General features: G+C 40.8%; 1 protein-coding gene across 1 annotated transcript in view; it reads right to left on the minus strand.

Annotated features, from left to right (window-relative positions):
- The window catches only part of COL1A2 (collagen type I alpha 2 chain), a 30,772-nt gene extending 20,297 nt beyond the window's left edge, over positions 1-10,475 (minus strand). The window contains exons 1-10 of the mRNA XM_073677338.1: positions 10,247-10,475; positions 7,251-7,270; positions 4,391-4,483; positions 4,248-4,301; positions 3,897-3,941; positions 1,989-2,042; positions 1,848-1,901; positions 1,697-1,750; positions 1,190-1,243; positions 410-463 (exon numbers count right to left, since the gene is read on the minus strand). Of these exons, the coding sequence (XP_073533439.1) occupies positions 410-463; positions 1,190-1,243; positions 1,697-1,750; positions 1,848-1,901; positions 1,989-2,042; positions 3,897-3,941; positions 4,248-4,301; positions 4,391-4,483; positions 7,251-7,270; positions 10,247-10,316 (552 nt within the window). The 5' untranslated portion in view covers positions 10,317-10,475. The remainder of the gene's footprint in view (positions 1-409; positions 464-1,189; positions 1,244-1,696; positions 1,751-1,847; positions 1,902-1,988; positions 2,043-3,896; positions 3,942-4,247; positions 4,302-4,390; positions 4,484-7,250; positions 7,271-10,246) is intronic.
- Positions 10,476-13,431: the final 2,956 nt, after the last annotated feature.

Below are 13,431 nucleotides of genomic sequence, written 5' to 3' on the forward strand. Positions count from 1 at the left end.
ATCACTTCCTGCCTTACTGGAGAGACAGCTGAATCCTAAAGCATCTTAGGGAACATTTTCATTAAATTAAATCCGTTTCCATCCAAATACAAAGCGACTCCTGTCTAATTGTGTTTAATGGAGCTGAACTGCAATATCAAAGTGATTAGCGCAGAGCTGCAATACCAGACCCAACCTGTGGAAAGGTGTGGCGCTGTTTAGAATTGTTTTATACCTTGTTTTCACCTTTTTAATGCAGCATGTCATGGTCCCTTTTACTAGTTCACATCTTGAGTCTAACATTTTTTTTTTTTTTTCGCTTCACATGTCATAAAATATACTCTTCCCACTACATATAGAACTTCATATTTGGGTAGAGATAGCTATTAAATATAAGGCCAGGAGTCTTATTGATCATGAGAATAGATACCTTCACACCAGAAGCACCAGAAACTCCCTTCTGTCCATCGCTGCCAGTGTGTCCCTGAAATAAATCAAAACGGGTCAATTTATCTGTTCGTCAAGCCAAAAACATTTCACCCAATAAATTGGTAGATTGTAGCCTCGTATGCCTATTACGTGGTTATGGGGAGGGCAAATGGGGACATGTCCCACGAAGCACCACCACTTCAAGAGACTCGGCACAAAAAGTTTATCCTGATTTCAGCTTGCGATCACGATCGGCCAACAGCGATCCCACCCAACCCCCAATACATATGCCCAAACTCGTGCCGAATTGCTGCCAAGCACTTCTGGTCATGACTATTCCCTCTGAAAACAAGAGAGTGTAAAAATTCGACATAGCCTCTCTCCTCTCCCAAGACCCTAGGGGAGAGTAGGGAGGTCCCATCATACACATTATATGGTCATTTGGTCACTCCAAAATTAACAGATATGGTCGACCTAAGTTTAATATGTATGAAGAACTTTGGTGCTACCACCACCAGCGTGGCCAACATCATAGGTCAGTGATATCATATACTACTATGTATCAGAAATGAGCTATAATTATATCATCACCATCATGGCAGGTCTTATCAGGGATATATCTGTAAATATAATCATTTTTCCACTCCTTCAAACAAGTGGAGGGGCCCCCATCCAAACTTTTGACCATAGTCCTCCACCATCATGCGTTATAACGCATAATGAAAGTGAGATAAGTCATGTAGACCTCTGTGGCCCCCATTACAATAAGAATGATACTTACTCTAATGCCTTTGAATCCGGGGAGACCAGGAGTTCCAGGAAAGCCACGGGTACCCTACAAAATAATAATGGGTACATTATTGGATATACAAGCTGAGATCTACATGGACATGTGGCCCAAATCTTGTTTCAATGGTCTAGACATTTTATATTAGGCTTAGGGCTTCCATGAATATCAGGAGCGGAGGGTTTAATCTAATGAGCACTTTCAGGGCTCGGAGAACCTCCACCATTTTTCCCATATTGGTTCCATTCATAAGTACAAATGGACCATTTAATGGTTCACACCATGTATGATGGTGGATACATGGTGAGTTCCACCAAGCCAGCTCTAATGGGTAAGATAGTTATGGATGAATAATACACCCCTAAAACTTTGCAAGTCCATCTGAAATTTCAGCTTTGATTGAGGTTACTCTTCAAGAAGCACCTGATTCAGAAAATCATAGGTATAAATATTGAACACCTTCACGGAAGACAAAATCACTAACATATAATGATCTCATACCTGACCACCAACTGGGCCTCTCTCGCCAGGTCTTCCAGATTTGCCTGCATGACCCTAAAAGTGCCAAGCAAAGTATGGGGTTATAGTCAACACAAGTAAATAGTAATAATATAATAACTTGGCATCTCACAGCTTCAGCCTTAGTACTTACATCTTCACCGGGTTTTCCTGGGGGGCCACCGGGGCCTCTGGAGCCTAAGGGACCCTAAAAATACAAGAAAAATTTGATTTTAATGGGAATATTCTTTTCTAACTACATAATGTTAAAATGTTATTATTAAGAGGAACTTACAGTCTGACCGGGTTCACCAGGTTCTCCTGCCAATCCTTGGAAACCTTGAGATCCCTACAGAAACCCCAAAAAGATAAGAAAGGGTATGAATGATAGATAAGAGCATCTCTCCCATACTGCAAGCTGCCTTTAAATAAATACCCAGCATAGAAAGTATAGATTGTTCCTTACGTTCCTTTTTTGAGAACTGTGTTACCCCCTATCCCAAAGGCTCATCACTCACCCCAAGATTACTATATAATTGTCTACTATATGTACCCTACCACTGGTGGACACAGACAGAAAAGGGCCCCTGTCCAAGAACAATATACGGGCCCTCTGCAAAACTTCACCTGCTTTGGAGGTAGAAATGGGCCCCCTTACCTCTTGGGCCCCTGTGCAACTGCACAGGCTGCACTAATGATATGTCTGCCCCTGTACCCTACATTACTTGTTTCTCATTCAACAGCTTCATCGCCGTTATCACCTACTCTCCAAAACTTTATCTTTAACTTCTCTTCTTCCTGAGATATAGCACCCCTTTCTAAGAGCTCTGTCAATCTTATTTGCAGCTTAACTACTCTAGCTACAGTATACAAAATCTAGATACCCCTTACCCCCCAGAGCTTTACTATACTTATCCAAAAGTCTCATTTCCTTTACTGTGGAGAATGTTTACCTTTAACCAATGCCTGCATTACCCTTGGTCATCATTCTTGGTTTTGAGCCCTACTACCGGAACCAAAAGCCACAGTACAACACACTTACCCAAGAGCGCTACTAAATTTATCCAAATGCTACACAACCTTTACTCCAGCGCTTTAATACCCTTATCCAAAATTTCTATAACCTTTACTCCAGAGCTTTAATACCCTTATCCAAAATTTCTATCACCTTTACTCGAGAACTTTAATACCCTTATCCATATTTTCTAACACCCTTACACCAGAACTTTACTAAACTTAACCTTATCCAAGAAGTTGCATCTCTATTACCCCAGAACTTTGCTACCCTTATCGAGAAGTTGCATCACCATTACCCCAGAACTTTGCTACCCTTATCGAGAAGTTGCATCACCATTACCCCAGAACTTTGCTACCCTTATCGAGAAGTTGCATCACCATTACCCCAGAACTTTGCTACCCTTATTGAGAAGTTGCATCACCATTACTGTAGAGCATTTTTACCCTTATCCAAAGGCTGAATGACCTTTTCTCTAGAGTTTTGCTACCCTTATTCAAAAAGTACATCACCCTTACGTATGAGCTTTACTACTCTATACAAAAGCTACAGTATGACACACATACCCGAGAGTGCTACTAACGTAATAAAAAATCTACATCACCCTTACCCCAGAACTTTTTACCCTTATCCAAAGGCTGTATCACCCGTACCCCAGAATTTTGCTACCTTTATCCACAAGTTGCATCACCTTCACTCTTGAGCTTTTTAACCCTTATCCAATGGCTGCATTACCCTTATCCCAAGGCTTTCCAACTTTATTCAACAGCTCAATCACCACCAACCACAGAGTACCCTGTCCAAAGCTTAACCCAAAACTTCCATTACCCTTATCCAAATTCTAAATCACCCTTACCCCAGAGATTCACCTCCATAATCTCAATCACCATTACCCCAGAGATTTACTACTCTTTTACCATAAGGTTTCTTCATGTTTCTCCCTATCCAATATCTATATCACTGTTACTTTACATCTTCATCTTGTCTTATCTCCGATGCAGATCTATTATGAGGACAATAAATTCTAGCGCTTCCTCCCCCTTATTAAAGTTATCCCCAGCACTGCAATATTCCTGATCGTAAAAATACACCATCAATTTGTGAGTGTCCCATTATTTTTTATACCAAACCTATTCATTATTATCAAAAGATTGAAAGATATGGTCCAGTAGATAGTGATGTACTTACAGGTGATCCGTTGGGTCCTGGAGGGCCTCTTGGTCCCATGATACCCTACAAAAAATAAAAAAAATGTGATTTGCTATTAGCAACCCCTTAGTAATATCTGATCTATATATATCTTTTAAGTATTTACAGTTCTCCAAGCTATCCCTATGTCTAAATGTGGGCTCCATCAAATCAACAGCATGGGTGTGGCAACCACCAACCTGAAGGCTGCCACACTAAATTGATAGTGTTGTCTGCCCATCTTCATCCGCCTTGAATGAGCATCAGGTTAGGGTATCACTGGCTACATCTATATGGCCAGATAATACCCTGGCCTTACAAACACTATTTTGCAATGTGGATGGTTCTCACCTGTGGGCCAGGTTCACCGCCAGCTTTCGATTGGTCAAATTGAGCTGCAAAATTCTAGGAGAGAGGAAAACATATTTTCTGTCAACATTTTCCATTTCAGATTTTTACAATTATTTTTACTTTCTATAAGCTTAATGTCTTACTCCGCCAAGTCCAGGGGGTCCGGGAAGGCCTGGGGGTCCGGGTAAGCCTGGGAGTCCGTCATCGCCATCTCTGCCTGGTCTTCCTGGGAGGCCCTGGGAAAAACCAATGTGGGCATCTCACTACTAAGTTGTGCTAATCAGTACCAAAACTCAACAATCTCACATATTAATCAGCTTTTTTTTACACTCAAAACTTAGTTGGAGATGAAAGAGTTAAGTGATAAGTCCAAAGGTTTACACCAAAAGTTGTCCCTAAGCATACGGCTAAAATTGGGGGAAAGATCGATCCAATATTAAGCCATGGGCAAGGGGAATTGTGTTGATAACCATTGGCCAACCTGTTAGGCCAACAGATGACCTACACCTACACAGTGAATCAACCATCAATCTTTTAGGTTTGTATTGGGTCTAATTGGCTATGTGGGTCTAAAGGTATGGCTAATTATACCCAGCATTGACTATACATGGACTTTCTAAGGCATTTGCCTTGTCAATTTGGTTTCCAGAACATTCTTCATGGAGTACTGGTGTCTACACACATGTCCATATGGTCTACATGAACTTCCTATAAAGCAGTCCAAACCTGAAGACTAACATTGACGCATAGAGTTTATTACAAAGTTTAGGCATTCCCTATGCCAACCTTGTCCTAAAACCTGCATCTTTGGGGACGTTCTTCATGAATGTCTGGTGCCTACACTCATCTCCATATGGACTATATGGAAGTCTACAAATGTAGCCAAGCTATGAATGTAGACTACACATGTAACTTGGCTACAGTTTTATGACTTGCGAATAGGCCATGAGGTCCATACAAAGCAGCCCCAACCTGCAGACTAAAGTTGACCCATAGACTATAGTACAAAATTTAGGCATTCACTGTGTCAACCTTGTACTAAATCCTGGAACTTGGAGGATGTTCTTCATTGAGGTCTGGTGACAGCACACACATCCATATGGCCTATAGGAAAGTCTACACAAGTTGCTGAGCTATGTGTATAGACTTCTATATAGTCCCTATAAAGCAGTCCAAACCTGAAGACTAAAGTTGACCCATTAGAGTCTATTGCAATGTTTAGGAATTCCCCATGTCAACCTTGTCCTAAAGCCTGGATATTGGAGGACGTTCTCCATGGTGATCTGGTGTACATATGGACTATACACAAGATTCATATGATTCATATAGTACAGCCCTAGTCAGGAGGCTAAAGTTGACCCAGGGGCTATAGTACAGAGTTTAGGTACTTTTCATGAATGGGGGCAACTACCCTTATAATCCATTAAACTCAATTCAACTGGTAACATAACAAAAAGAGAAAAAAGGTCGTCAATATACCTTCACTCTAATACATATATGGAAAGTTTATCTCAGTGGTCTGTAACCATTGGCTCTCCATATGGTAGGAAACTAGAATTCCATTCATTTGGAGCACTCTAGGAGTTGTAGTTACCCCTGTGGTAGATAATTGTTTATCCCATTATAACTGTGACTAACACTAGGACTTAATTCACACTTGTTTTTGTGATATTTTTTCAGATTTTATGTGTTTTTTTTTTTCAAACTTCTTCAGTAGCTTTACTATGTACTCATATGTTTTTTAATTATTTTTTTTTGCCTATAGTAAAATACATGGAAAAAATCCACACGTACTACTGACAAATACACTAAATGGGTATAAAAATAAAGATACAAAGAAAGAACTATTTGTAACATATTTTATATTTTCCTAATGCCATGTTTAGGCAATTATTTTATCTATGGAAAAAAAAAGACAAAATGCTGCAAAAAAACACACAAATTTTTGCTAAAAATGCAATGAACTTCTTAAGAGTTTGTAAAAAAATGTACAAAAATAAACTGAGCATTAAAATAAAGAAAAAAAAAACTAAAGAAAAAAAATCGGTAGACGTTGACTCTAAGGTTTTCTTAAAAAAAAAGTTTACTGTTTTTATTTAAATTGAGTTTTTTTTTTATTGAATATTGTAAATATTGAATGTTAAATAGTAAATATTTACTATCACGACCTCATTCGCTGGAAAGTTAAGAATCCTTCAGTGGTTTTGCTCCTTACCTGCTCTCCTCTTGGGCCTCTATCTCCTCTTGTGCCCTGCAGATAAGAAGAGGCGTCAACACGTCATCAAATTGAGAAAACCGCAACTGTCTGCAGCAGCAAAAGACCAGAAGAAGCTGAACGATGCCATCCGCAGCCATTAAATGGTTAAATATTGCAGCCCCTTAGGGCTAAGATCAGTTAATGTCTGAGGTCAGACCTACAACACCCAAAGCCATTATCACAGCACTCCATATAAATATATACATGATTTTCTGTAACCTAGCAGTGGTTACAGATGTAGCAGAGCTGAGCTTGTCAAGCATTGCAGAGCTGAGTTGATAATCAGCAGAGCTCATTGTAGTGTTCTACCTGTCGATTTGCATAGGACTGCAATGGAGATTTTTGCAATGTGCAACGATACAGCTGCAAAGAGTTACATCACTATAAATGTTAAACTCAGCTCCGCTGCATACAAACTCAACTCTGTTGCATCGTGTATATCCTTTACATTGTATCCAGAATGTCAATCAAAGCAAAGCATCTTCTTTCATTATATTACCAAGGATTGCCCCGACCTGCCCGCACCTGTCACCCGAGGCACCACATTCCAAAAAATGCAGACTGGCTGAACCTAAGCTTATATATATATATAAATGTAGCAGAGCTGTATTTGTCATTTAACACTTTGCACTGTATCATCCTAATGTAGCAGGTATCACCTGAAGTCCTACGCAGGTGCATTGTGATAAGATAATGCAGTCCTATATAAAATCTACTTATCACAATAAGTTTTTTTTCAAAATGACAAACTCAGCTCTGTTAACATCTGTATCCATCGATACTGCAATGCAAGTATCACAAGACATAGAAAATTCCTTACCCCTTCAACCTAGAAACAATCGAAAGGTAAAAACAAAAAAGAACATACAAAAAAGTAAAAAATAAAGCCCAAAAACTTGCAAAAAAAAAAAAAGCAAAACAGAAATACTAGTCAAATTTTTGCAACCGCCCGCAATACATTCCAGGCCCACAGATGTTTTCTGTTAGTTTTATGACTATTCCTTATGAGAAATCACCTGATCCCATGGTAACTAAGAACAGGATGCAAGCAATGAATCAAATGGATTTCTAACAACTGTAAAATGTTTCCAAGATGAAAAGAAATAATAATTCCAAAAACGTTGCAAATTTGTATCCATAGTAAAAGTGCAGAGTCCAATGAAAGAACAAAAATCCTTGGAAATTTTTCCCAAATTCTACATCGGACTTATAGGGACTGTGCCATGTTGCCCCCTATATGAGTGAGCCCACAGGTAAAGCCAACCCACCCAGGAGATCTGGGTGGGCTCATTCTGGACAACATGTCGGTCATCCATGAAGTACCCAACACCGGGCTCTCAGATCGCAGATAGCCCTTCCCCATTGGTCTAATCTAAGCAAATATACAAGTCCCCATGGGAAATAGAATAGGAACAGCAAAATTTACTGACCTGATCTGTGCGGGAGACGTGCAGAGAAGATGGAAAAGAGGGGAGGAAAAAAATAAAATTAAAATTAACATTTTTAATGTTATAAAATAAAAGAATGATCATACTGAATGGAAGCTGGGGAATATTGTTAGAATTCGTTATATTAATAATAAAATACATAATAATACATTTAATAATAATAACAATAATTAAAATAGAATTAATAATAATAACAATACATAAAATACATAATAATGTATAAAATATAATAGTAATAAATATAATAAATAATAATACATCAAATACATAATAATAATAATAATAATATCTAAATAGTGATGAATAGAACAAATATAATAAAACAAGAAAAGTTGTAGAACTAATATAATGATGTAGTGAGATATAATAATGCCATTGTAAAATGCTACAATTTACATAATAATGTATAAAAATATAATAATAATACTTTTAATAATAATGGTATAAAAAGATAATATTAAAAATCTATACTGAAATAACAGTCAAAACATAATTATAAAATTGTGAGTGAAATGATGATAATAAATAATAATAATAATAATAATAATAATAATAATAATACCCCAATTGTAAACTAATTTTACAATGTCTCGGATATAACTAAATATTATATTTATAGGAAAATGAATAGGAACCCAAGACTGTAGTGTAACATCTGTTTTAGAACCACATAGCCCAGCATGCTGTGCCACGTTAAATCCCTGGCACACGCTGGCAGGGGTGCTTCCTCCTCATCAGTATAGTTTCAGGCCATTTCTGGGGTGCTGCATCTGTCAGGTGAAGGGGAGAATAGCTGCAATTTGGGCCCTATTACTTATAAGAGACTGTTTTTTTTTTTTTGCACTTGGGATATATCATAGGGGGGGAAATTAATTCTGCAAATTCCCCTACACAGTAAAATATGTTGTGACTATATGTGGTCTGAATATATCAGCACTGTAGACTCTAATCTTGTCTATTCTACATTGGAATAGCAGTGCTATGAACCACTGAAACCCATATAGATGTAGCAGAGTTTAGTTTGTATCTAAACATTCATGCATTTTCATAGTTATCTAGGTACTTGCAAATGTATGTAAAACCATAACACATCATGCAAGTAAAATAAATTGTGCCAATTGACAAACTCAGCTCTTTTAGATCTGCACAGGTCAACTATATGCTTATAAAGCAAAGGGTGCTGTGCTATTGTAAAATAACCACTAGAGGGCGCAGGTCTTCTCAGCTCTGTGGCCCCAGTGCATTCCTAAGGGAACCAGTCTGTACTTGGAGATGCCTGGAAGCTGCTGTGGGAAAAGTCAGAGATCATGTGCATTAACTCTTCACCTGCCTAGTGCTGTATGAGCAATGCAAGGCTATAGTCTATACGGGTCATGTTGCACTACAGGTTCCAGCAGTGATGTCCATTGCACATAGGATGTGCTGCAACAACTCCTGAACAACTGATTTGTTCTGCATCGATCCCTCAATATTAAGCCTCATATTAATCAGTATTCGTAAGCCAAAACCAGGGGTGGAACAACCCGAGGAAAAGTATAATAGAAACTCGTCACCACTTCTGCATTTATCACCCACTCCTGGTTTTGGCTTCCAAATACTGATGTAAAATACTGACCGAATATTGAACGTGGCCTTATAGTGCACATTGCCTATTTGTTCTATAACTGCAGATGACCCATTGGATACAATGGCTCATGCCAGAATGATATATTGGTGTAAATAATAGATTATATTTCTGCAAGGTTAATGCTCAGATTTGCCCTGAAGTAGCAGACAAGGAATTTTCTTTGGTGATGTAATGTCTGTTTTATGTAACATTACTGTTATATGGTGACAAGCAAAAGTATCTGCTTACAGGACTGGAAAGGAATAAGAAATCAGCTACTTGCATTACACAACTTGGCCACTAGATGGCGCAGACGTGCAAGTTTAGCCGCAGGCAGACAATACAGTACAACGCCCATGACTTCCAGATGTGCAAAGTACCAAAAACTTTTGTTCTATCCATCCCTAACTCCTACATAAATAACATAAAGCCAGGTGGAATTATATCTCCTATTATTCCCCCTTTTCAAATGCTTTAAATATATCGCCTGTCAAGACAGTCCCTTTAAGCACATTCTTTGCCTTATCTGAAGACATGAAACATCTGTTGCAGAGCACAATGCTAGTCACATCCTACACTGCTAAGGAAACATTCATAAAAGTTGTGACAAAGTAAAGTATCCAGCTAAAAAACCATGCACCAGCCCCTATCTGTAGACTTGAGAAGAGGAATAATGGAAGGCACTTACTTTGACATGTTACTAGGTATAAGGTCACTGCAAGCAGCAACAAAGTCCGTAAATCCACAAAGCTGAGCATGGCTAGTGGTGGCTAGTCATGCAGACTCCTTGTGAGAAGGTGGTACTGCTTAGATCCTGAGGGTTGCTGGCATGCAGTGTTGTTGAGTTATTCCAAGCTTTGCAGAAACCTGCTGCCTTGATGCTAAGATAATAATGCCTGGTCCTCCCCATATATACGGCAGGAGGTTCCCTCTGCCCAGAGTCATCAGGAGCCTTCAGACCAATGAGGAGGGGGCTGAGCCTCCGCATCTCCAGCCTTCCCCACCACTTTTGGCAACAAAGGAGAGGTGGTGACGAAGGCAATGCTGTTGTTAAATTAGTTCCATTCTTTTGAGGACGTGGACAGTTTAAAAAGATTTCAACTTTTTTTTCCCCCTTGAAATTGCAGGTTGTGTCTTCCTTAGCAGAACCATGGAGGAGATTGTGGTGTCTCCTGGCGGCAAGTCCTCGCCTACTGATCACTACAAGGGATCTTATGCCCTGATAGAACAGCAGGATGCATCTCTGGTAGCATCAGGTGGCAAGTTCTCACCCACTGATCACTACAAGGGATCTTATGCCCTGATAGAACAGCAGGATGGATCCCTGGTAGCATCAGGTGGCAAGTTCTCACCCACTGATCACTACAAGGGATCTTATGCCCTGATAGAACAGCAGGATGGATCCCTGGTAGCATCAGGTGGCAAGTTCTGACCCACTGATCACTACAAGGGATCTTATGCCCTGATAGAACTTCAGGATGGATCCCTGGTAGCATCAGGTGGCAAGTTCTCACCCACTGATCACTACAAGGGATCTTATACCCTGATAGAACTTCAGGATGGATCCCTGGTAGCATCAGGTGGCAAGTTCTCACCCACTGATCACTACAAGGGATCTTATACCCTGATAGAACTTCAGGATGGATCCCTGGTAGCATCAGTTGGCAAGTTCTGACCCACTGGTCACTACAAGGGATCTTATGCCCTGATAGAACAGCAGGATGGATCCCTGGTAGCATCAGGTGGCAAGTTCTGACCCACTGATCACTACAAGGGATCTTATGCCCTGATAGAACTTCAGGATGGATCCCTGGTAGCATCAGATGGCAAGTTCTCACCCACTGATCACTACAAGGGATCTTATACCCTGATAGAACTTCAGGATGGATCCCTGGTAGCATCAGGTGGCAAGTTCTCACCCACTGATCACTACAAGGGATCTTATACCCTGATAGAACTTCAGGATGGATCCCTGGTAGCATCAGTTGGCAAGTTCTCACCCACTGATCACTATAAGGTATCTTATGCCCTGATAGAACAGCAGGATGGATACCTGGTAGCATCAAGTGGCAAGTTCTCAGCCACTGATCACTACAAGGGATCTTATGCCCTGATAGAACTTCAGGATGAATCCCTGGTAGCATCAGGTGGCAAGTTCTCACCCACTGATCACTACAAGGGATCTTATGCCCTGATAGAACAGCAGGATGGATCCCTGGTAGCATCAGGTGGCAAGTTCTGACCCACTGATCACTACAAAGGATCTTATGCCCTGATAGAACTTCAGGATGGATCCCTGGTAGCATCAGGTGGCAAGTTCTCACCCACTGATCACTACAAGGGATCTTATGCCCTAATAGAACAGCAGGATGGATCTCTGGTAGCATCAGGTGGCAAGTTCTGACCCACTGATCACTACAAGAGATCTTATACCCTGATAGAACTTCAGGATGGATCCCTGGTAGCATCAGGTGGCAAGTTCTCACCCACTGATCACTACAAGGGATCTTATGCCCTGATAGAACAGCAGGATGGATCCCTGGTAGCATCAGGTGGCAAGTTCTGACCCACTGATCACTACAAGGGATCTTATGCCCTGATAGAACTTCAGGATGGATCCCTGGTAGCATCAGGTGGCAAGTTCTCACCCACTGATCACTACAAGGGATCTTATACCCTGATAGAACTTCAGGATGGATCCCTGGTAGAATCAGGTGGCAAGTTCTGACCCACTGATCACTACAAGGGATCTTATGCCCTGATAGAACTTCAGGATGGATCCCTGGTAGCATCAGGTGGCAAGTTCTCACCCACTGATCACTACAAGGGATCTTATACCCTGATAGAACTTCAGGATGGATCCCTGGTAGCATCAGGTGGCAAGTTCTCACCCACTGATCACTACAAGGGATCTTATACCCTGATAGAACTTCAGGATGGATCCCTGGTAGCATCAGTTGGCAAGTTCTGACCCACTGATCACTACAAGGGATCTTATGCCCTGATAGAACAGCAGGATGGATCCCTGGTAGCATCAGGTGGCAAGTTCTGACCCACTGATCACTACAAGGGATCTTATGCCCTGATAGAACTTCAGGATGGATCCCTGGTAGCATCAGATGGCAAGTTCTCACCCACTGATCACTACAAGGGATCTTATACCCTGATAGAACTTCAGGATGGATCCCTGGTAGCATCAGGTGGCAAGTTCTCACCCACTGATCACTACAAGGGATCTTATACCCTGATAGAACTTCAGGATGGATCCCTGGTAGCATCAGTTGGCAAGTTCTCACCCACTGATCACTATAAGGTATCTTATGCCCTGATAGAACAGCAGGATGGATACCTGGTAGCATCAAGTGGCAAGTTCTCAGCCACTGATCACTACAAGGGATCTTATGCCCTGATAGAACTTCAGGATGAATCCCTGGTAGCATCAGGTGGCAAGTTCTCACCCACTGATCACTACAAGGGATCTTATGCCCTGATAGAACAGCAGGATGGATCCCTGGTAGCATCAGGTGGCAAGTTCTGACCCACTGATCACTACAAAGGATCTTATGCCCTGATAGAACTTCAGGATGGATCCCTGGTAGCATCAGGTGGCAAGTTCTCACCCACTGATCACTACAAGGGATCTTATGCCCTGATAGAACAGCAGGATGGATCTCTGGTAGCATCAGGTGGCAAGTTCTGACCCACTGATCACTACAAGAGATCTTATACCCTGATAGAACTTCAGGATGGATCCCTGGTAGCATCAGGTGGCAAGTTCTCACCCACTGATCACTACAAGGGATCTTATGCCCTGATAGAACAGCAGGATGGATCCCTGGTAGCATCAGGTGGCAAGTTCTGACCCACTGATCA

This window comes from Phyllobates terribilis, unplaced genomic scaffold (assembly GCF_046119375.1).
Source record: "Phyllobates terribilis strain yellow unplaced genomic scaffold, ASM4611937v1 Scaffold_4__5_contigs__length_816908805, whole genome shotgun sequence".
Taxonomy (NCBI): domain Eukaryota; kingdom Metazoa; phylum Chordata; class Amphibia; order Anura; family Dendrobatidae; genus Phyllobates; species Phyllobates terribilis.